Source organism: Neopsephotus bourkii, unplaced genomic scaffold (genome assembly GCF_033783945.1).
Source record: "Neopsephotus bourkii isolate Nb327-2 ecotype Australia unplaced genomic scaffold, CSIRO-AGI_Nbou_v1 NB_1037, whole genome shotgun sequence".
Lineage (NCBI taxonomy): Eukaryota > Metazoa > Chordata > Aves > Psittaciformes > Psittacidae > Neopsephotus > Neopsephotus bourkii.
In genome coordinates, this window is record NW_026901526.1 from 1,006,816 (window position 1) to 1,027,945 (window position 21,130).

Here is a 21,130-nt window from a genome sequence, read left to right on the forward strand (position 1 = left end):
AGGGATGTGCAGGTGAAATTATGAGCTGAGAAATTATCAGGTCATGACTGAGCTTGCATCATGCTTGACTGTCAGTTAGAAATACTGCATCATTTGTGTTAGTAGTGAGTTTATGGGGGTCAACACAGTTGTGTTTGTTCGGTATTTTCATTAGTAACTGAAGGATGAAAACAGCAGATGTTAGTCACGACTGTGTGAGCAGGACACAAAGTCATCCCTCCCCTTTTCTCATCAGGGGTGAGGCTCCACGTTTCATCTTGTGGCCACTTCTTTGTACTGCACATACAAACGTACAAATTGAAGTCCTAAGGGCAGTGAAGACAGAGCTCACAGGCACGTCCCACGGGTAGAGAGGGTTAAGTAAATTAGGGTTGTCAGGCCTAGTGAAAAGATGGAGAGAGAAGGAAACACACTGGTCACCCTTAGTTATGCAAAAAGCTGCAGCAGAGAGTAGGAATCATATCTTCTTCCACCCATGGCAGAAGTAGTGGCTTCACAGCAAGGATGAGTGAGATAGAGCTGAGGATCGTCTTTCTGATGATATGTGGATAATCAAGGGGAGATGGTCTGAGGAAACCCTGAAGTCTCTGCAAGCAGAAATTTGTCTGGACAGGTTGGACAGGCACTTGTCAGGATGTTCACGAAGGCAATAAAGTGTTTATAAATACTCTTATTCAACATGTTCCCACAGTTTGCATGTGCTATTGCTGCCTACATGTAACATCCACCAGAATATTGTCTTATATCAGTGACATTTTAGACACTGTTTAACCTGACATATGCAAAATTCAGCAGGTATTTATTTCATCCAAGTAGCAGACTCCCCATATAAATACATGAACTGATATTTAGACTGTATTTGCAGCACGACTGAAAAGTACCAAAGAAATCTAAGCTTGTTCTGGGATTATGTTCCTGCCTGTTTGTTTTGGCATGAGATTTTGGGAATTTCTTCTGGAAGAGAAGGGTGGGTAGTAAGGGGAGGATCTGTTTTAAAAATATATGCATCTTCTGCAGACCTTGTAAGGCATCCACTGGGAGCTGCTCATAGCCAGGGCCAGAGAGCACCACGCAGAGGGGTTTTGCTGTTTAACAAGCACTTCAGGTGCCAGTTCTCACAGGGGCTCAGTTATATGGAAGCTCACTGCAGAGCATAAGGCAACATCCAGAACACAATCCTATCTCAACCTAGAAGGAAAAGTGGCCTCCCATTTGGAATCCTGCAAGCTCAAGCATTCAGGTTAGGGTCTTGAAATCCACCCAGCTCCAGAGTTTCTTTTCTTTGAAAGGTCTGACATTTTCTAAAAGGGAGAGGTCTGCCAGGAAGGAACTACATATGGTTTCAATCTGAGTGACTGAGCCCCTCAATCTCTCCAACAGGCTCAGGGTAGAAAAGGAAAGATTCTCTTAGCTGGTGTAGTCTTTGTACAAGAAGGGATTGACCCTTAAATCCAGGTGTTGGATTTTACTTAGCACTCTGTCACCCCGGCCCAGAAGAGAGAACTTTTTAGTGCAAACTACAAAAAGGAAATAACCTCATTTTAGTTCCACTTGGGTTTGTTAGAAAGCTTCCATACCAACACATATGTGTGGGTATTGTATTTCTTTTGAATATATCTGGTAGCACTCAGAGATTTATAATGTGTGCTAGGCTTCACTGTTGTTAAACCACAAGTCCCCTTCTCCTTTTCCCAAAGGGGCTTTTGCTCCCTCCTTTTCAGGTGCTAGTCCTGAAGGCAAAGAAGGGTGCTGCTGTAACTGTATCATTCTTCATCTCTCTGAACCTGCAGCAAAACAAAGCCTTTTGCTGTGTGCACAGAGGCAGCAGAATCCTTCTGCTGTTTCCATATTTTTTGCAAAAGCCATCATTTCTTCCCATGCAAGAAGCATAACCTGCATTTCCAGCAGGCCACCTGAGTTACTGGAACTGTGTCTGTCTTCTCTCTGCAAATACTGCTTTGATTTTCCTTCTGTACTGGCATGATTTTATTAACTTCTTTGAGAATTTTATTCCTACTCCAGTTTTTAAAAAATGTGACTCGGTGATGTAAGAACTGTGTAACACAGTATTAAAGTTTCTTTATGTTAAACAGATTCATATTTTCCCTTTCCCTAGTCAGTGAAAGCTCAGCTAAATCCTTCCCCTCCTGATGTTCCTTCACCAGCTGTTCACTTTTCTGTCCGTGTGCCAGTTAAAGGAAAAACCTATGCCTTCTTCTGCGTGATCTCCTATGCAGAGTACAGTTACAGTCTCCCTAACGTTTTTAGTGTCCTTATTCTCCTTTTAAATGCCTCTTCTCAAATACCTTTTAAATCCCACATCCCTGGTAGTGATGTATTTTAAGGTGCATAGGTAATTCAGCACATCATCTTTACCTGTCTAACCTTATATTAACAAAGGGCAGAATGCAGGTAAACAGTATGTGTGGTTATTTTTAACAGTAAGAGCTCAAAAGTAGATCATCTATTACATTATGAGAGGCATTACCTGTAGAGATTTTCTGTGGGTTGTCGGGACAGCTTCAGTAACACTTCAAGACAGATTTGGATGCAGAAATCTTAAGACATTGGTAGCTTTAGTAAGTGAGAGAGTTTTTGAGGTGGAAAACACGCAAGACTATTTGGCATTAATGAACACCTCAATTGGGTATTGCTAGGATCATAAGGATGACATTATTTACTGATATCCAATATTATTAAGTAAAAAAAATTGATCTGATTATTAATCAGTGACAGTGTCTTGCCAGTGCAGAGCAAGAAATTGCTGTTTGTGAGAAGGTGTGATGGAGCCATGGTTTCCCTGTGTACAGGGAGAAAATGGGTCTATCACTTTACTTTTACTTGTTGTAGGGCTTCTCTGGCAAGTAAGAGATATAGAAACACTTGCAAACAAAAAAACCCATCCCCAGCTTTGCAAAACTGTTGAATAACTTTGATCTTCTGTAAGGCAGCCCTAGAGGGGAGCAGTCCTGGGAGCACAGTCCCTGTGTTCAATCCATGTACCCAAGCTTTGGATACGATGAATGGAGGTTACTAGGCACCCCAAAAAAATGGCTCTACAAAAGCTGACACTAAGGCAGCTGAGAGGAAAGGCTGAGTAGAAGGAATTAAGCCTAAACCCCCATGGAATTTTACACTTTGCTCAAGGCCAGACTCACAGCAAAGCATCTCTGAGGGGCTGGCACCACATCAGTGCAAAAATTTCTGATTGAAAAAGAGGAGGAAATCTTTCTCTCTTTTATTTCCCCCTTCCTCTAACACACATACTCTATTAGGGCACTTAATATGGATGTTACAGATTCACCTTTTTTCAAAGGGCATTAGGATTTGGGTAGCTCTGTACACTGTATCAACCTCTTAGTGCCATGGGAAATACACTGATCCAAGTGGATAAGGCACACAGGCTTCCAAGCTATAACTGAAAGTGAAGAAGAACAGGTGTGGTTTTTATGTGTGTATTTTTGTCATCAAGGGTGTAAATTCCCTGTGGTGGAGACACAGATAAGTTGTAAACATACATGTATGAGTGCTGCATTATGCTCTCATCCTCAGTTGTGAGTCATCACCTGGTGTTGTAAGACTGAGTAGATTCAGTTCAAAATATCACCAAAGGAAAACAACAGTAAAAACATCTCTGGGTCATAGCTGGAAACTAGACTGTGTAAATAGATAAATAGTCAAGTTTTGATTTGGTGGGGATCTCAGCAGGAGTATATGAACAACTGTTATAACTTCAAAAAAACAAACCCACAACAACAACAGGTTTGGGGAGCAAAGATCTGATTTACTGTATATTTTTTATGCAGGAAAACCAAATACTAGAAAAGAGAGTAAGGTGGGAGAGAGAATGGCACCCAAGACCCTGGTCTGGGGGATCAGAGGGTGAAGTCAGTGAGAATGTGTGGTGGCAATCTTGTTTGAGAGGAGGCATCCAGTAGAAGAGAAGCAGAGCAGGAGGCAGGGCATGCACCCAAGTGCAATGAATGATCAGGGTTTAAAACCTAGTATCCCTCTGCATCCCAAGCGTTTGGAAAGGACTGTATTTGAGGATCTGCTCCTGTCCCACTGCCAGTTAAAACCAACATGCCTCTTTAATAAGATGCTAAAATACTCTCTCTAGTTAAGTCATGTTCTCATTATGGCTGCTTGGGACATGGGAGGAAGTCTAAAATGTGCGTGGAGGGGACACAAAGCTGGTGAAGTTGTGCTTAGGGAATGTTGGTGCTGTTTACCACAGCTCTGTGGAGGACCGCACAGTTGTCATGTGTACAAGGGAATCTGAAGCTATGTGAACCTGGGCTGAGGAAAGATTAAGGCTGGGTAAACCTAGCACTCCTGAGAGCTGGTGCCCAGCTTCTCGTTGAAAACACACTGGTGGCAGCACAGCCTCAGCAGGGATGGGAACCAGTTATCCCTGTTGCATGGGGAGGGTTTCACCACACATGACCTAACTCACTCCAAACCCTTTGAGTCCTTCTGTTAAAATATCACCTGGTGCTTCAGCAGTAGTTCCCATGCTGTCAGTCTGCAGCCTAAGAAACTACCACGTGCCTATGTAGGGTACTAAGAGCTTGAGCCACCTCACTTGTTCTCTGCCAGGCAGCAGAGACCCTTACTGAAACAAGACACAAAACCTGCCGTTGGTGCAGGACCCTCACAGCCCACTGCTTGGGCCCAGCAGAGAAGGGAGGCCATTCTTCCTGGAGGCAGCAGTTAACACTGCATCCCCATGAAGGGGGGTGGCAGCAAAGCAGCCTGTCTATTGGGTGGCATGAGGAGCTGGGGGCACTGGGAAGCCCTTGTTTTAATGTGGAAGGTGCTGCGGAGAGGTCTGGAATAGTGTCTGCTCCACCTCTTGGTCCCTGCATCCATGCAGCATCCCTAGCAGAGCTGCATGCTATGCCACTCATGACAGTGCATGCAGCTGTAGGGACACAGATCCTGGTACTTGGTCTGGGGGTTCCCACAGCTCTACCCTACCTAATGTCTGATGTTACCAGCCCAAGCCCCGACTTGCTCACCCGAGCGTGCAGGTGCTTATTTGTTTTTTAAGTTGTAACTTTAGGCTTTAATATGCGCTGTACAGGGCTGCTCCACAATGCTGCTCACTTTTATCCATTTCTCCTCCTCGGTGTTTAGCAGCTTGTCTTTTCCTTCCATGGCTCTGGAGTAATTTTTTGGTATGTCACCTTGGGCACCACTCAGTAAAGCCCTCAGCCACCAAAGGTCATGTGTGCCATAGAAAAGCCTGTTAATAATAGGTCTTAGGTGCTGGTTATGTCTGAAGTGGCATTTCCTGGGAAAAGGCATCTTAGATCCCCTGGCTGGAGACTCTGGATCGCTGCGTCCACGGGGTGTCCCCCTGCAACACACCTCTTGCGAGCTGGGATACCAGGTGCAGGAGGTAGTTTGAGGAAAAAGACAAGTTGTTATTGACTGCTGTGTGTGGGATGAGGGTGCATTTGCTGTAGGCAAGCCTAGCGCCCTGGGAGCTGCCTCTTCCAGGAGCCGGCCAGCAGCATCTCTGCAGGGAGGGCGGCTCTCCCCTCCAAGGGATGCCCGGGCGCCTTCATTCCGGCAAACACAGACGTTTAGAACAGGACGTTCAATGACGCCGGCTCTATGGACAGTCCGCGACCGGGACGGGCCAAGCGGCGTTCATCTCGGAAAAACCCGGAGCGGCCCGGGCCAGTCCCGAGATCCCGCAGGGCGACCGGCCTCCTCTTCCCGGTGGCCAAGCGGGCCTGCGCTGTCCCACGAGTGCGAGGGGGGGCCGAGCCCGGCCAGGCCCCTCCGCCCCCCGGCGGTGATACCCAGCCGGGCCCGGCAGAGGACGGGAGCGGGGGGTGGGCAGGGCAGGGGGCGGGCGGCCCACCGCCCCCCGGCACGTGCCTGCCCGCCCCTCGGGCCACTGCCGCGCCCCGACGGCTCCGGCATGGACGCGCCCGGCCGGTCGCCCGCTGGCCCCCGAGCGGGCCCCGAGGGCGCGGCGGCGGGTCCGGGCCCGAGCCCGAAGGCGGCCACCGAGGAGGAGAAGGAGGAGGCGGCGGCGTATGTAGAGATCCGCGGCTCGCCGCGGGGGCCGGAGGAGAACGGGCAGATCCCCGCGCTGGCCACGGCCGGCGGCGCACCGGAACGCGGAGCCCGCGGGACAGGGGATGTTGGCGGCTCGGAGAGCTGCGGGTCGCAGGCCGGTGCCGCGGGGACAGCATCCTCGGAGCGCGGGCGCGACCACCCGTCTTCCCCGGGCGCGGCGGCGGAGGGCTGTGGAGCTGACCCAGCCTCAGGAGGGGAGGCAGGGAGCTGCGGGCCGCCGGAGGCGGGAGTCTGCCCGGAATCCTCCTCGTCCTCCTGCCCTTCTCCGGTGCCCAAGGCGCGAGACTTTCGCGCAATGGGAGAACCGGTTTCGACAGAGGGCAAAACCTCCTCGTCCTCCTTCGGCTACGAAAGCGAGGAGGAGGACGCGGGGCGCAAGGCGGTCCGCCCCGGTGCCCCCCCTAGCATCCCCCCCGGCTGCAGTGGCGGCAGCCGCGACGAGGCGCACTATATCAGCACGCAGGAGATCCAGCTGAGCGAGGTTGACCACGACATGGACTTCGACGCGGGGCTGGCCGCCCGCTGGGACTTCGAGGACAATAACGTGATCTACTCCTTCGTGGACTACGCCTCTTTCGGGAGCGACGAGACCCCGGGGGACACGGCGACGGAGGAGGAGGAGAATAGCTGCTACCTCAGCACGACCACCAGCGAACCCAACAACCAGACGGACAGCATCGACAACACCAGCAGCACCGAGATCGTCAGCCTTACCTCCGAACACGACACCCCCGGCGGGGATAAGCGCGCCAGCCCGGGGGAAAGCCGGTCCAAGCAGTCCGGCCGCCCCGGCGGGAGCCCGGCCGCCCAGCTTCTCCTATCAATCAAAGCCGCTTCCCGGGCTATAAATGAGTCTAGCAACGTGCGCGGAAAGCAAAACACTGTTTACGCTGCCAAGCATGAAGGCGACATGAGCCTCCGTGTCCCCACGGCTCCTGATCGCGATGCGAGATTAAAACCGGACGCGGCCAGGGACCCCGCGAAAAAATTCATTGCGGTACCGGCGCGGCTGCTGCCGCGGTGTGGGGCCGCCCGGGCCGGGGAGCACTCCAGCGGCGCCTCCAGCGCCGTCAGCGAGCTGGACGATGCCGACAAAGAAGTGCGAAACCTGACGGCCAGGGCTTTCCGCAGCCTGGCTTATCCCTACTTCGACACCCTGCGCCCCAGCTCCCGCGCCTCCTCTGCCTCTCTTCCCGACAATGCCCTGGGCATCAACCGCTGGTCCACCTACCTGGACCTCAAGTGCGGCAGCCTGGGGCAGAGAGCTGAGCCTAGCCTCCTGCGCTCCGGCCGTTCACAGACCAAAGCCCTCGAGTTCGTGGTCAGCAAGCTCGATGGGGAGATCGCCCACGTCGAGTCACCGCGGCGGCTGCGGGCAGGCTCCCGGGTGGTGACCCTGCTGGACCTCGGCCATGGCTCCGGGGCCGGGCCGACCCCAGAGGCGGGCGGCGGGGAGCCACCGGCGGGGGAGTGCAGCGTGGGGGGACCCATCAAGAAGTCCAAGTTCGCTTCCAGCCTCCTCAAAAACGTCATCTCCAAGAAGATGCAGCTGGAGCACGAGTTCAAGATGGAGCGGGGAGAGATCACCGACACCTCCTACACCGGGCCGGGCGCCGGACGGGAGCCGGAGCCCGCCGGCGGCGGGCGGGAGCGGCAGCGGGAGGGCGGTGTGCAGCGGCAGAGCTCCCGGCACTCGGAGGGCGGCTCGGACTGCACCGCCGCGACGGCGGAGGAGACGGGCGAGGGTGGCGGCGGACGGTCACCGGCCTCCAAGGCGTCGACGCCCCGGGAAGGGAACCGCAGCCTGGACCGGGCGCTGACAGAGGAGCTGTGCGAGGTGAAGCGCAGCGCCTCCGAGGCCATCAAGGCCACCTTCCTCCGCAGCCAGAACAGCGCCTTCAGGTCCTGGAAGGAGCGGGAGGCGGAAAAGAAAGAGGACAGGGCGCCCGTCGGCAAGCTGAAGCTCTCCTCCAGGCACGACTGGATGGCCGACCTGGGCGAGATCTCCGCCGGCAAGTCCACCAAGATGTCCCGCCTGTTCGTCCCCGCCATCCAGCACACCCCGCGGGAAATGCAGCACGGCAAGCAGGCGACCAAGTGCTCCGATGCCCCCGCCTCCTCGCCCCCCGCCGCCAAGCCCAGAGCTCCCGAGATCAAGATCAGCCTGGGCAGCCTGCAGCAGCCCCGGGACGCCGGCTTCAGCATCGCCCAGCTGCTAACGCCGCGGATCGCGGGCCGGCCGCCGGAGGAGGGCCGGAGCCAGCAGCTCAGGCTGCCCAAGCCCGGCGACGGCTCAGACAAAGTGCCTCAGTTCACGGTGCGCGATGTGCGGGACGGCAAGAATAGAGCCCAGGGGCCCCTCCACCAGGTGCGGGACGTGCGGAAGCTCATCAAAAGCTCCTACAACTACGACTCGGGGGATAACAGCAGCGACAAGGGCAGCGTAGCCTCAGACCAGGGCGGCCCGGAGCAGAAGCCCCGGCAGCAGCTGGTCATCGCCGGCGTCCCCAGGTCCCTCTCCCCCGTGGTCATCACCTGCCAGGCGGTCGGCCACGCCAGCACCAAGCCCACCGAGGCGGGGCCCAAGGCGGCGGGAAGGGCGCCGGCCTGTCCCCCGGAGGGCACCGTCCTTGTGCACCGCACCTCGGGGAGGCTGCCGGTGGCCACCATCGCCCCCAACAAGAGCGACCCCCGCCAGCCGGCCGTGCTGAAGATCGTCTCCAAATCCGCCGCGCCTTGGCGGCACCAGCCACCGCAGCCGCCCGCCGAGAGGGGTCGGGGCCCGGAGGAGGACCCGCGGGAGGAGAGCAAGGCGGCGCCGGTACAAAACGCGCTGGAGAAGCTGACGGCGGCGGTGCGGAGCATGGAGGAGCTCTACAGCTTCAACAAACGCGAGTGGAAGCGCAAGAGCGACCCTCTGCCCATTACCGACAGCCACGTCCTCTCCCTCATCGCCAGCCAGGAGCGGGACGCCGGGTCTCGGCCCACCCCTCCAGCCGCCGCCGCCGCCGCCGCTCCGCCCCCACCACCGCCAGCGGATAAGCCGGAGGAGCCGCCGGCCCAGGGGCCCGTCAGCGAGCGGCTGCCCCGCCGCCCCTTCAACACCAACGCCGACAAGGTCTCGGCCAAGGCGGCCGCCTTCGAGAACCTGGCCCGGCAGCGGCAGCGCGGCCTGCCGGCCCCCCGCGTTGAACCCCCCGCGGTTCCCCGTGCCCTCCTCACCCTCCGCGGAGCCGGAGGAGCCGGAGCCCCTGCTCCGAGCAAGCCCCCCTCCGAGGGCGGCCTGCGGGGCCAGGCGGCACCGCGCTCCCCCCGGCTTCCTGCGGGCGGCGGCGATGCGGAGCGCGGCCCGGACTGCGGGAACTACTTGGCCCTGCCGCTGAAGGCGGCCACCGAGCCTGGCTCCCCCCCTCCCGCCGTGCCGGTGTCTGGGGCGAACGGCGGCATCCACCCCAGCCCGGTGTCAGCGGCAGCGACGGCGGCCGCGCTGTGCAGCCTGCAGCCCTTCGGCACCGCCAAGCGCCCGGGCAGCCCCGCACCCCTGCCCGCACCCCCGTCCGCCGAGGAGCGCTCCGCCGCCCCCCCGCCGCCTCCTGCAGAGGGTCCGGCCGCCGCCCTCTACCGCCCGCCGCTGCCCTTCGCCGCCCTACCCGGTGGCGCGCCGCCACCGTTGCTCTGCTTCTCGCCGTCCATGCCCGCCGCTGCCACGGCGGCCGAGCCCTTCCCGCAGACGCAGCGCAAGATGCTGCTGGACGTGAGCACCGGGCAGTACTACCTGGTGGACACGCCGGTGCAGCAGCCCCTCAAGCGGCGCCTCTTCGACCCCGAGACAGGGCAGTACGTGGAGGTGCCTGTGCCCCAGCAGCCGGCCGTTGCCCCCGTCCCTCTGCCCCTCTCGCCCCTGGCCCTCAACGCCGGGGCGTACGGCGCCACGTACATGCTGTACCCCGGCCTCCTGCCCGCCGCCGCCGTGCTGCCTGCCGGTGCCCTGCAGCGCCCGCTCTCCCAGTCAGGCAGCGATGCCAGCGCCCCGGCCGAGCCCGGCAGCCCGGCAGCGGCAGAGGCCGCTTTCACCGAGAGCCCCTACTACGTGGCTACCGGGAAGGGCCCGCCGCCGCCACGGCGCGGGGCAGCCGAGGCGAAGCCGGTCATCAGCATCACAGCACCAGCCACCGGCCCACGGATCGTCGCGCCGCCCTCCTTCGACGGCACCACCATGCGCTTTGTGGTGGAGCACCGGTGAAGAGTGCGGGTGAGTGGGGGCAGGCCGTTAGCCGCGCCAGTGATGGTTAAGGGTTGACCAGGTTAACTGCCAAATGGGAGCTGTGCCGCAGCTTCTCATCCCGGGGTGTAAGTAACGTGCCTGAGGTCCACAGGGGGGGCCCTCACCAGGACTAAAATACAGCCACAGAATAGAAACACAAAGGTTGCACATGCCTGTCAGGGCAGTTGGGTATCCCTTGGAGCAGGATACTGGAGGCAGTTTCAGTAGAAGCCTCTGTCTGTGCAGCCCCATGGCTCAGGGGCCCTGACTTAGTGACATCCCCTTGCTCCTGGGCAGGGGAGTGCTGTTGGGCACCTCCTCTGGACCCACTTTCAAGCCATGAAACAGCCTCTCCACCATGGCAGAGCATCCCCTTTCTCACTCCTCTCTTCTTCCCATGGAGAGCCAAACACTCATCTCTGTCCTGAGCCTCTGTTTCTCCCCATCTTTGGGAAGAGTGAGAGATGGGTCTAATGGAGCCAAACCCTTATTTTGCATCCTTCTTGTTAGTGGGATGAGGGAACGGGATGCATCTGGTGTACCCTGGTGTACTCTCCCAGTGCTATGGGGCTGCTGGTGGGGACAGGGGCACCTACAGCTGCCTGCACTGCAAATCAGGATTTCATACAGCTACTCCAAGCTTGGCCTGACACAGCACTGCCAGTGTCTGGTTACCAGGGCTGTAAACCCAGGCCTATAACCCAGGGCCAGACTCCAGACTGGGGGATGTGCGTGTGGGGCATTGACTGCCTGGTCTGGAGCAGGGGATAGGGCATGGGACTGGGCGTACAGCACACGTCGAAACCAAGTGTGTGATGTCTTGCACAAAATAACTAAGGAACAATGATATGATATTTCTTTTTCAAATACATGAAATATTAAGAAAGCACCTTCAGGTGTCACTGCTCCTTCAGCCTGAGTGATAGAATGGTAGAACCACAGACTGATTTGGGTTGGAAAGGACCTTAAAGCTCATCCAACTCCAACCCCCTGCCATGGGCAGGCGCACATTCCACTAGAGCAGCTTCTCTGGGCAGCCTGTTCTAGTGCCCCACCACCCTCACAGTAAAGAACCTCTTCCTAATATCTAACCTGAATCTCTCCTTTTCCAGTTTAAAGCCATTCCCCCTTGTCCTATCACTAAATGCCGCTTAATTCCCTCTCCAGATTTCTTGTAGCCTCTTGCTTTAAAACACACAGCTCATCTTTATTGAGTGAGGTACTGGGCAGAGCTCCCGAAGTCTTTTGTGGCTTACTGAAGACTCGTGGAGTTTGTTCTTGGTGTATATGAAGACACAACAGCAGTGACATTTGGAGGTTTGGGTTAGTCACCAGTTTGCACTCGGTTTTTCTCAGTTGCATGCTTAAGGGTAAATCCTTTCTTCCAGTGTTTCAGTTATGATTTTTTTGCTTCTGTAGTTCTTTCAGTTTGCATCACCTACTATTGCATAGTAAATTATTTGTTGAATGAAACCTTGCTGAAATGATCTATACACCTCTGCTTGTAGATACTTTATTTTGAAAGTGACATTTTTCTGTCTTGGTTGCTTTCATTGGCCCTTATGGGGTCACTCAGGACAGGCAAGGTGCCAGTTTAAGCTGAGCTCTGCTGTGCTACTCGAGTTGATCTTGTCAGTAAAATCTTGGTAGAGTAGCTAAATAAAATGGCAAGAGGTATTTGATTTTTTCCATCTGGTCTGTAGGCTGAATTCAGACTGCCAGCACAGGGAAGTTACTAGATTTCAGTTTAAGGACTTGCTGCCTTTGAAAAGATGTGGTGTATAGTGCAAGTGTTTCTATTTTACAGCAGCTATTTAAATGAAAAGCTCTAGTTCTTCTCATCTCACTAATTAAAGTGAAACACATCATATTTCAGGGTATGATTTGCCCCTCCTTTCCCAGGGGATTATCCCATGATGTCTTGCTCACAGTGCCTGGCATACCACTGAGGTGGGTGATGCTCTCTGAGAATCACTCTTTCTCACTGGGGTGGTCAGTGGCTGCATCAATGCTCTGCATTCTTGGGTTATACTGGAGCTCTGCCATTGCAACACAGGTGTGAAGTCTGCCCCAAGAGACTGGTGATGCAAATTCTTGTACACTCATTACAGAAGGTCATTCAGCAGTTAGAAGGCTTTCATCTTTTACCATTAGTGATGCCAAGAGGCATGTTGTGTAATACAGACAGGGGTATCCCCTTCCCAGCAACCTCAGACTTGTTGAGGTAGGTATCCTGCTGGTGCGTGATGGATGTGGTGTGGTTGTGGGGTTTTTTCTCAGTCTGCTCTGAAAGGCAGTAAAACAAATCATTTTAATTGCATGCTGCAAGATGCTTTTAGCTTGTTATCAGACTTTGGTTATAGCTCTGGAAAAGGTATAGGATATATGCCAGAGGTGAATCGCATCAATAGCTTTTGTCACGATATGCTGTTCTGTCCGTGTACCTACCTAGCATTTTCATTCATCTACATAGCTCATGTTCCTGTGGATGATTTTTTTTCTCTTCTTCTCTCTTAATCTGCACCCCGCTCTCTTATTTTCCTTTATCTCTTTTGTCTTTCTCTTTCTAATTAAACACATTTGTTTGCTTGGGGTAGTGTTCTTTCCCTAACAAGAGCAGGAGTGTCATTTCATATGAATTAGAGGGTGAACTGTTGGTCATTTTTTCAATCCAATTGCTTTCACATCAGATGTGGGTGTTGGGTTGGTTTGTTTTCTGATTGCAGCAATGCTTTGCAGATCCTGAAATGTTTTTTAAGCCAGCCAGGTTTCATCACATGAACATGGGGTTTGAATAAAATGCTGTCCTTTCAGGTCCCTTCTATTTTAGTAGCCAAAATAAGCTGAATGAATGCTTTTCCTCTCCATGCCTGTATTCCTTCTTGCACATAATATCTTCATCCTTTCTTTAATATTTTTTTTTACATCTTCATTTACAAACAGTATCACCACGTCAATGACAGTGTCACTGTGTCAAGGAGTGCTTCATCTTGGTCACTGTCACCTCTTGGAGAGCAGTGTGCTAGAGCTGACTTGAAGCTCTGGTGGCAATAGGATGACCATGGTGCTGTTGGCACTGAATCCTCTGCACATCTGCTGCTCTTCCAACACTTCTTTCTGTGTCTGATGCTCTTTTCTGTGTGATCAGTGGGATAGAATAGATCCTATCAATTTGGACTCTGGCAAAATCCAAGATACTATTTCTAAACAATTCTTAATTTTTTATATACAACAAATATTAGAGAATATGTGCATGTTTCTGAGAGATATCATGAGGTCGCTTTTCTCCCTCCTCTTTGCTTACCAACAGTCATTGGTAAGCTTTTAGCAACATAGTTCTCTGCTGCACTTCTTCCTTCACATGGGAAAAAACCTGATGCTGATTTTCAGTTCTAGTATCTTGCCAACCTGTCTGCATCCAAACCTAGGCAGCACCAATCTGTAGTGAGAGGTCCACCTGGAGGGAGCGTATTCCCAGCCAGAATGACTAAAAATGTGTTTTAACTTTTGTATCTGTTCTCACTTTACACTTTGGGGAGTTTCTGCTTTGTGATAGTTAAATAAATGAAAAAATAACATGTAGCAAAATAGGAAGTAGCTGTAGTAATTTGTACTGCCAATATTAGAAGGGTATTTTGTCTTGTTCTGTTTAAACATGTCCCCAAACTGAAGCTGGCTTATAGTTACAGGAATACATGGGGTATTTATTTACATGACAGGCTAAGTAAAATGTGAGCAGTTCTTGTTCCTTCCTACCTGCCAGCTGACAATCTATGCCTACCTTTAAAAACTAATTCAGCATGGACAGCATATACAAATGATTTTTTTAAAGGCTCATGAATCAGTATTTTTAAACTCTGTTTTAGTTGTGCCCTATTCAGCAGAATGTGTAGTCTACACTACTAAGTCAAAAAGTCAACTTACAGTGAAATATGCAGGATGTAGGATTTACTTATGCTGAGGCCTTTGCTGAGAGTTTACTAAAGCATCTGTTCAATTTTAATGGGAAATACTGGCATATTCCAAGAATTTAAAGGGCTTCAGCATTTGATGTCGTAAAGCTACAAAGGGGAATAAGTATGAGCTTGTGTTAAAACCTACAGCTACTTCAGAAGTATTTAAATAATGCTTAATAATGGAAGTTAATAGTAGTTAGAAATAGAAGCTAATAATAGTAGTTAATCATGCTTAAATAATAGAAGTTAATGGTGTGGCAAACGACTCTTTGGATACTTGTCCAATCCAGTATTTAAGTCTTAACTCCACAAATCTTAGGGTATGTGTTTATGGGTTGTTTCACGTTCACTTATGTACACCATGGTGGATTCTGTATTAGGAAGTAAAGTGCTCAGGTTTCCAAGTTAAGTGTATGGATCGCTTAAACCCTGGATGGATCACTTGCCCTCTTTCCACCTATGTGCATGGGGTTGCCCAGGACCAGCCCATGGGGAACTACAGGGTATAAGGTACCATACGTTTCACACCTTGAGCTGCAGGGATTAGTTCTGCTCAAAAACTAAGGCTACATGACCACTGACCCAGTTTACAAAGTTGGGTGCTATTGTCTGATTTTTGGCAGTAGCTTAGGAAATGAGTAGCAAGAAGTAGTGTGATAATGAAGGAGACACTGTGCACTTCTCTATAGTAGTAAAGATTGCTCAGATGGTTGTGGCTGCTCTCTTAACAATCTACTTTTAATTAATAATGCCTTTCTGTCTGTTTCTGTTGTTTGTTTACAGGGGTAAGGAAGAAGAGTCACACTCCTTTAATCCAAAATACACTTGGTAACTCTAAACATTCATCCTAAAAACTGCTTCTACAGTTTTCTCTTCTTTTTTTTTTTTTTTGCTTCATCATACAAAACAAGTGTGTAAGTTTCTTGTTTTCTCCTGAATACCCCCCAGTTTGGGAGCATGCATATATTTCATTATGTAAGCAACACTAAATTACTGCATTATTTCCTGCAAAGCTGTTTTTATATGGAAGCCAGTATGCAGGCTTCAGGCATTGCCTCTGTGCTGGTGCCTAGCGGTAGTAGTACCACTACAGCTGTTTGTAAAACACAGGGTGTAAATGCAGCAGTGTTTCCATGTGGATAGACGCTCAGCTTTGTTCAGGTCCCTGGAACGTGCTGTGATCATCCAGTGTGGCCCCACAACTCTTAAAAATAAACCAGAAAAGCCCTCAGCTCTCTGCCATTGCAGAAAATGAGGGTCTTTCCCATAGGCTTTGTGATGATTCATGATCAGATGTCTAGTTTGTACTCTGAACTTCTGCACTTGGAATTGCAGTTGGAGGGATCTGTAGTGTTAAGGTTATCCTTTAGTGTTTATATTTTGGCATGGTTCAAACCAGATTGTGTAAATGTCAGAAAACACATTTGATTGCTTTCGTTTTCTGTTTGCTCCTCTGTACTGTGCTGAACATCACAAGTTGCCTTAATTATGACAGTGTTCAAATACTGGAAAGCCAGAAATGGAATTTAATATGTTTAGATCCCGGTTCGAAAGGAGAGGACAGCATTTATTTTTCTTTAAGACAGCAGTCTATTCTTCCTTAAACTGCAGAAAACATAACCTTAGTGATTCCCCTGTGGGAGTTAATGTTACAGCCCCAAGTAGCAGATTTACCTGAGGACTACATCCACGCTATCTGTATTTACTAAGAAAGTATTTCTCTTTTGAACAAGGAAATAGAAAATAAGATGACTAAAATGCAGTGATATTTATGTCTATATGTTGAACTGTGCTTAAACTGGTTCTTTTGTTGCCAGCAACCAGCAAGACACTTGTTATCATAAACAGTTGTTATCATGACAGTAAAGCTGAAGTACAGTAGAGTGTTCCCTTCCCAAAATTTCAGTTCAGGGAAGCACTTTGGGAAGCCAATAAATGTGAGGTCAAACCTAAATTATTCAGTATAAAGTTCTCTTGAAGTAGCATGGTCAAAATTTAGAAACCAAATGCAAAGCCCTCAAGCCCGTACTTCGGCATTTGCCCACAGGCAGGGTTTTCCTGTGCCTGTTCTCAAGGTTTCCTGCTGCTAAGGAAGTTTCCAGGTTTTCCATTCTTAAAGAAAGCGCAGGTTTTTGTTTTCCTGAGTAACTCACAGCAAACTCAGCTACAACTGTCTGAAACCACACGTGTGAGACTGTATTTCAAATGCAGTTTATTTGTTTACAGGAGCAAATTGGAATTGCCCTCAGGATGAAATGCACTGCAACTATACAGATAGGGAGTGATTTAATGTGTATCCTCTCATTTATCTTCATCGTTGTGGAAATCTCATGGAGAAATATTGTTCTAAGAGCATATAAAGTGCACTTTGCATTACGGTCTACGGTTACAAGCTGTAACTTCCTGCTGGGATTTGGGCTGAGTGTCTTTTAAAGAAAATGAATGCTGCTTCACCATTTTCCTGACTGATAAGTCTGTAGACATTACTAGAGCATCAGTATTAAACAGAACAGTACTTTGGACTGCAGGACAGTGCAGGTACCAGAGTAGATCGTCCCCTGTTACATACATGTGTATGGTACGTACATTATAACACTAGCATCTCTGTTTAAAAATGTTTCTGTCCTATCTTTTCCTATATCGGTGCTCAGAGTGAAGTTTCACGTTGCAGTTTACAAGATATAGGTTTGCACACACAAACTCAGGGTTTACAGTTCCACCCAGTGTACTTGAAAGGAAAACAATGCACAAAACCCAAGTGCCCGGGATTTCAGGGTGTCTTTGAAGGGGGTAAACTTTGCAGGGATTTTTTTAACTGCCTGTGGAGACGAAAGCAATGAAATGAGGCAATGCCAACAGCTATTTATTTTCTCAGGGGAGATTTCTTCAGTGGAATGTGTCAGTCCTAATGTCAAACAGTGTCTGCTTAATGCTGTCTATTAGTAAAGAGACTCCATGTTTGCATCAGGGGGTCAGTTTTGCAAGGAGCTTCACTTCACAGGCTCGGTCCAGCAAAGCCTTCACATGCTGTTCCAACTTCAGATATCGTAGCAGATTCCTGGGAACTTCAGTGGAAGTGCAGTCTTTCTTTTCACCATTCAATGCAATGCTTTGCTGAACTTGGCCCAGAGCACTGAGTGCCTTGCAGACCTGAGTCCCAGGTTCTTCACTTTACATATATAAAACCAGAGCTCTGGGCTTGAGTCTATCTGGGCCCAGCAGATAATGCCACAAAAGGTTGCCGGAAAATGTCCAGTAATATGGTGCTCCTCCATGTATACACGGTGAATTGCTTCAGCCGATGGGGTGATGTGTAACCACATATCTTGGATTAGAGTCAAGCCCTCTGTGTCAGGGTTCACAAGCTGCTAGTATTGTATGTTTCAAGGTGCAGTCATAGCATGTTACAGCTGAAATTCACCCCATGTGCAAAGCAGAGAAAAATCCTGTGCACCACTCGAGTTCCGTCCTAGCCCTGCTATCAGGGTTTGGGGGCTGTGGCCACCGGCCAGGCAGCCACTTCCATGTGTTCTATTTCAGGATGCCAACTACAAGCCTGAGCGGGACTGGAGTGATGCATGAATATTGTTCTGGTCTTTTGCAGCAGGGTGGGTTTCACTCAGTTAAATTTAATCCGTGGTGAATCACTTGGTGAATGATTTAAAATGTATTTATGGGTTGTGTGGGTTTGTTTTCCCCCCTTTGTCTGCATTCAAAGCTACCTTTACTCTCTAGTGTTGATGGCCAAAGTGTCATTCCTTATGCTTAGAAAGTACCATTAACTTGTGGCTACCTGAGAACACATACTTTTAAAATGCTTGTGTTTTTCCCCCTTCTTCTGTTTCTTTTTTTTTTCTTCTTTTTTTTTCCTTTTTTCTTTTTCCTCCCTTTTTTAAGGGGGTAGATATAAAGATATTTAAAAGTGCAAGTGTGAAGTAAGTAATGATTGTTAAGAGGATGTGGATGGTATGTCTGATGAAAGAGCGGTGAGCTATAAGGCAAAGGGAAAAATGCTGTGTACACATTGTGCTGATGAGTGTTGCCTGTGGGGGGGGAAACAAACAAAAGAAGAGACAAATGGACTCTTTGAGCTGCTCTCAATGTAGATGCCGCTGTGGCAAGTGCGTAGGTGAAGCCCGAAGTGATCCCGCTGCAGGATGCCGTGAGCCTGGGATGGAAGGACAGCAGAGTCGCTCTGAGAATTGCACTAGCAGCGCGTTGCACCTGGGGAACGCTTCAGCACGTCATGACCAGGCGGGAAGGACTGTCTGAAACCGCTGAGTACCAAAGTTTGTAACTGAATGAGTTAGCATTTGTATTATGTGGGGGGTTTTTTGAATGTTATGATAAAATAAAATGTATTTTTCAGTAAAAGACACAGTGCAAGTAAGCCTGCAGTTCCATCATTGCTTGTGTGTTTGTGAAGTTACCCTTGCTGTTGTGCAGAGTAAATAACAGAGGCATTACTTGGTTCAGTGTGTGAACAGTAACAGAAGATTTCACTGGAGAGAAGATCCAAAACCCTGCACTTGGAGTCTCTGTGTTTGTCCCCGTGTTGTAAGTCTCTTTCTGACCTGATCTCCCTGTTCATTCTGCCCTCTTAGGATAAAGGGAAGTTGGAGGCATTGCTTCATTTGACTCTCTTTGATTATTTATTTTTTTTTCCCAGATATAACTTAAATGAAAAAGGAGCTCCCCACTTTCAGTGGACTTTGGCTAGCAAATGGGTTCAGGTAACTGCATCTTTGTCTGATGCCTGATGATCTTCGTCACGAGGATGATCAGGGGACTGGAGCACCTTCAGTATAAAGATAGGCTGAGAAAGTTGGGGCTGTTCAACCTGGAGAAGAGAAGGCTGCACGGAGACTTCATAGCAGCCTTCCAGTATCTGAAGGGGGCATATAGGAATGCTGGAGAGAGCCTCTTCATTAGGGACTGTAGTGATAGGACAAGGGGTAATGGGTTAAAACTTAAACAGGGGAAATTTAGGTTGGATATAAGGAAGAAGTTCTTTACTGTGAGGATGGTGAGGCACTGGAATAGGTTGCCCAAGCAAGTTGTGAATGCTCCATCCCTGTCAGTGTTCAAGGCCAGGTTGGACAGAGCCTTGGGTGACATGGCTTAGTGGGAGGTGTCCCTGCCCATGGCAGGGGGGTCAGAACAAGATGATCTTAAGGTCCTTTCCAACCCTAACTATTCTATGATTCTATGATTTTATGTAATGTGTTCAGAGAGAGCGATTGGTGAATAACTTTTTTCTGCTCATTCTCTATGTTATTTTTGTTGTCTAATATTGTGTTGTGATCAGAAATAGGATGACTTTATTAGTGGATAGCAGTATTGCTTGATTTATTGCTAGGAAAAACCTTTTACTGCTTTTGTTTGTTCCTTCTACCCTAACAAAGATTGAGGATCCTTCTGATGTTCAGTCAAATCCAAATGTTTAAAAAAACACGAGTCAAACACATGAAAAATCACAAAATGGACCTGAAAGCTAAAAGATTAGTTCTGCAGTTTTAAAGAACACTTTCACTTCTCAGTTTTCAGTATGTAACGGGCACATTATAATCATCTTCCTTTTAATCACATGCTGTAGATGCCTAAAGGAAAAGATTCCCACCTCATTTCTCTGCAAGTAGTACGATGTGAAGCCATCTACAGTTGAATTTACTGTATCATTCCAAGACATGGCAACACAGTCTTCCTACTTTGACGGAAGCACAAGTTTACTGGTAAAACAGTGGTTTGGTGTTTGTGACATGCTCTCTCCTTCTGGATCCTTTGAAATCTGTACCTTAGCATTGCATTTAGGGTAGGTATCATCAGTGCCAATGTAAATTTACTGATTCCTATACAGATATACAAATGGATTAATTGGTAGACCCAAAAGACTTAAGAGTGGAATGAGCATAAATATTGAAAGGAAGAATCGGGAAAAGAATTGGGGAAGAGCACAGCCACACAGGCTTAGCTCAACAGGAGCAAGCTGAGAGACTGTAGGAGACCAAAGGATGAGCAAACCAGAACCAAATTAATAGTGGGTGTGTAAAGCAGAGATCACTTTGATCAAACTAGAGGGGTCTGAAACTGCAAAGGGACTTGGTGTTGTTAATAGGAAAATTTGTGAGCTGCTAATTTTCTCCAATAATTGCTCCTGGAGCGTGGTTTTGTTCAACCTTTGTAACAAGCTCTTCACAGCACTGATGGTTTCTCACGGTAGGTGGACATGCTAAGCTGAAACCTCTACAGAAGGAAGGTCAAAATAAGCACACTGAGATATGTGAACTCTAACCGTTCCCTAAGAAGCCCAGGAGTAAAAGCACCTATTCTATAATTGCCATCATCTTGGATTGTCGCTGTTGTCTAAGGTGCAGTTGCAGTGTGCATCACATGTGGTTGTAACTCCTAAGCCATATCCATACTTAAAGACTGCAGTTCTTTCCACGATGGCTAGCCAGGGAGGAGTGAAGTGTGAAGCTGAACCCTGGAATTCTAATTATTTTTATTTATTTGAATCACAGAATGGTTTAGGTCAGAAGGGACCTTAAAGCTCATCCAGCTCCAACCCCCTGCTGTGGTCAGGGACACCTTCACTAGACCAGGTTGCTCAAAGCCTCACCCAGCCTGGCCTTGACCACTGTCAGGGATGGGGCAGCCACAGCTTCTCTGGGCAACCTGTGCCAGAGCCTCATCACCCTCATAGGGAAGAATTTCTTCCTGATATCTAATTGAAGTCTTCCCTCTTTCAGTTTAAAGCCATTGCCCCTTGTCCTGTCACTTTGTGCTCTTGTAAAAGGTCCCTCTCCATACTTTT

The 21,130-nt window shown here is 49.8% G+C and overlaps 2 protein-coding genes across 2 annotated transcripts in view; both read left to right on the forward strand.

The window, feature by feature from the left end:
* TRMT10A (tRNA methyltransferase 10A) overlaps positions 1 to 21,130 on the forward strand; it is a 286,742-nt gene that overhangs the window by 218,463 nt on the left and 47,149 nt on the right. The gene's annotated exons all lie outside the window — the stretch shown is intronic.
* On the forward strand, positions 5,928 to 15,972 carry CUNH4orf54 (chromosome unknown C4orf54 homolog). The gene is made up of 2 exons (XM_061360917.1): positions 5,928 to 10,348; positions 15,100 to 15,972. Exon 1 carries the CDS (start codon positions 5,936 to 5,938, stop codon positions 10,337 to 10,339), a length of 4,404 nt encoding a protein of 1,467 aa, XP_061216901.1. The 5' UTR covers positions 5,928 to 5,935; the 3' UTR covers positions 10,340 to 10,348; positions 15,100 to 15,972.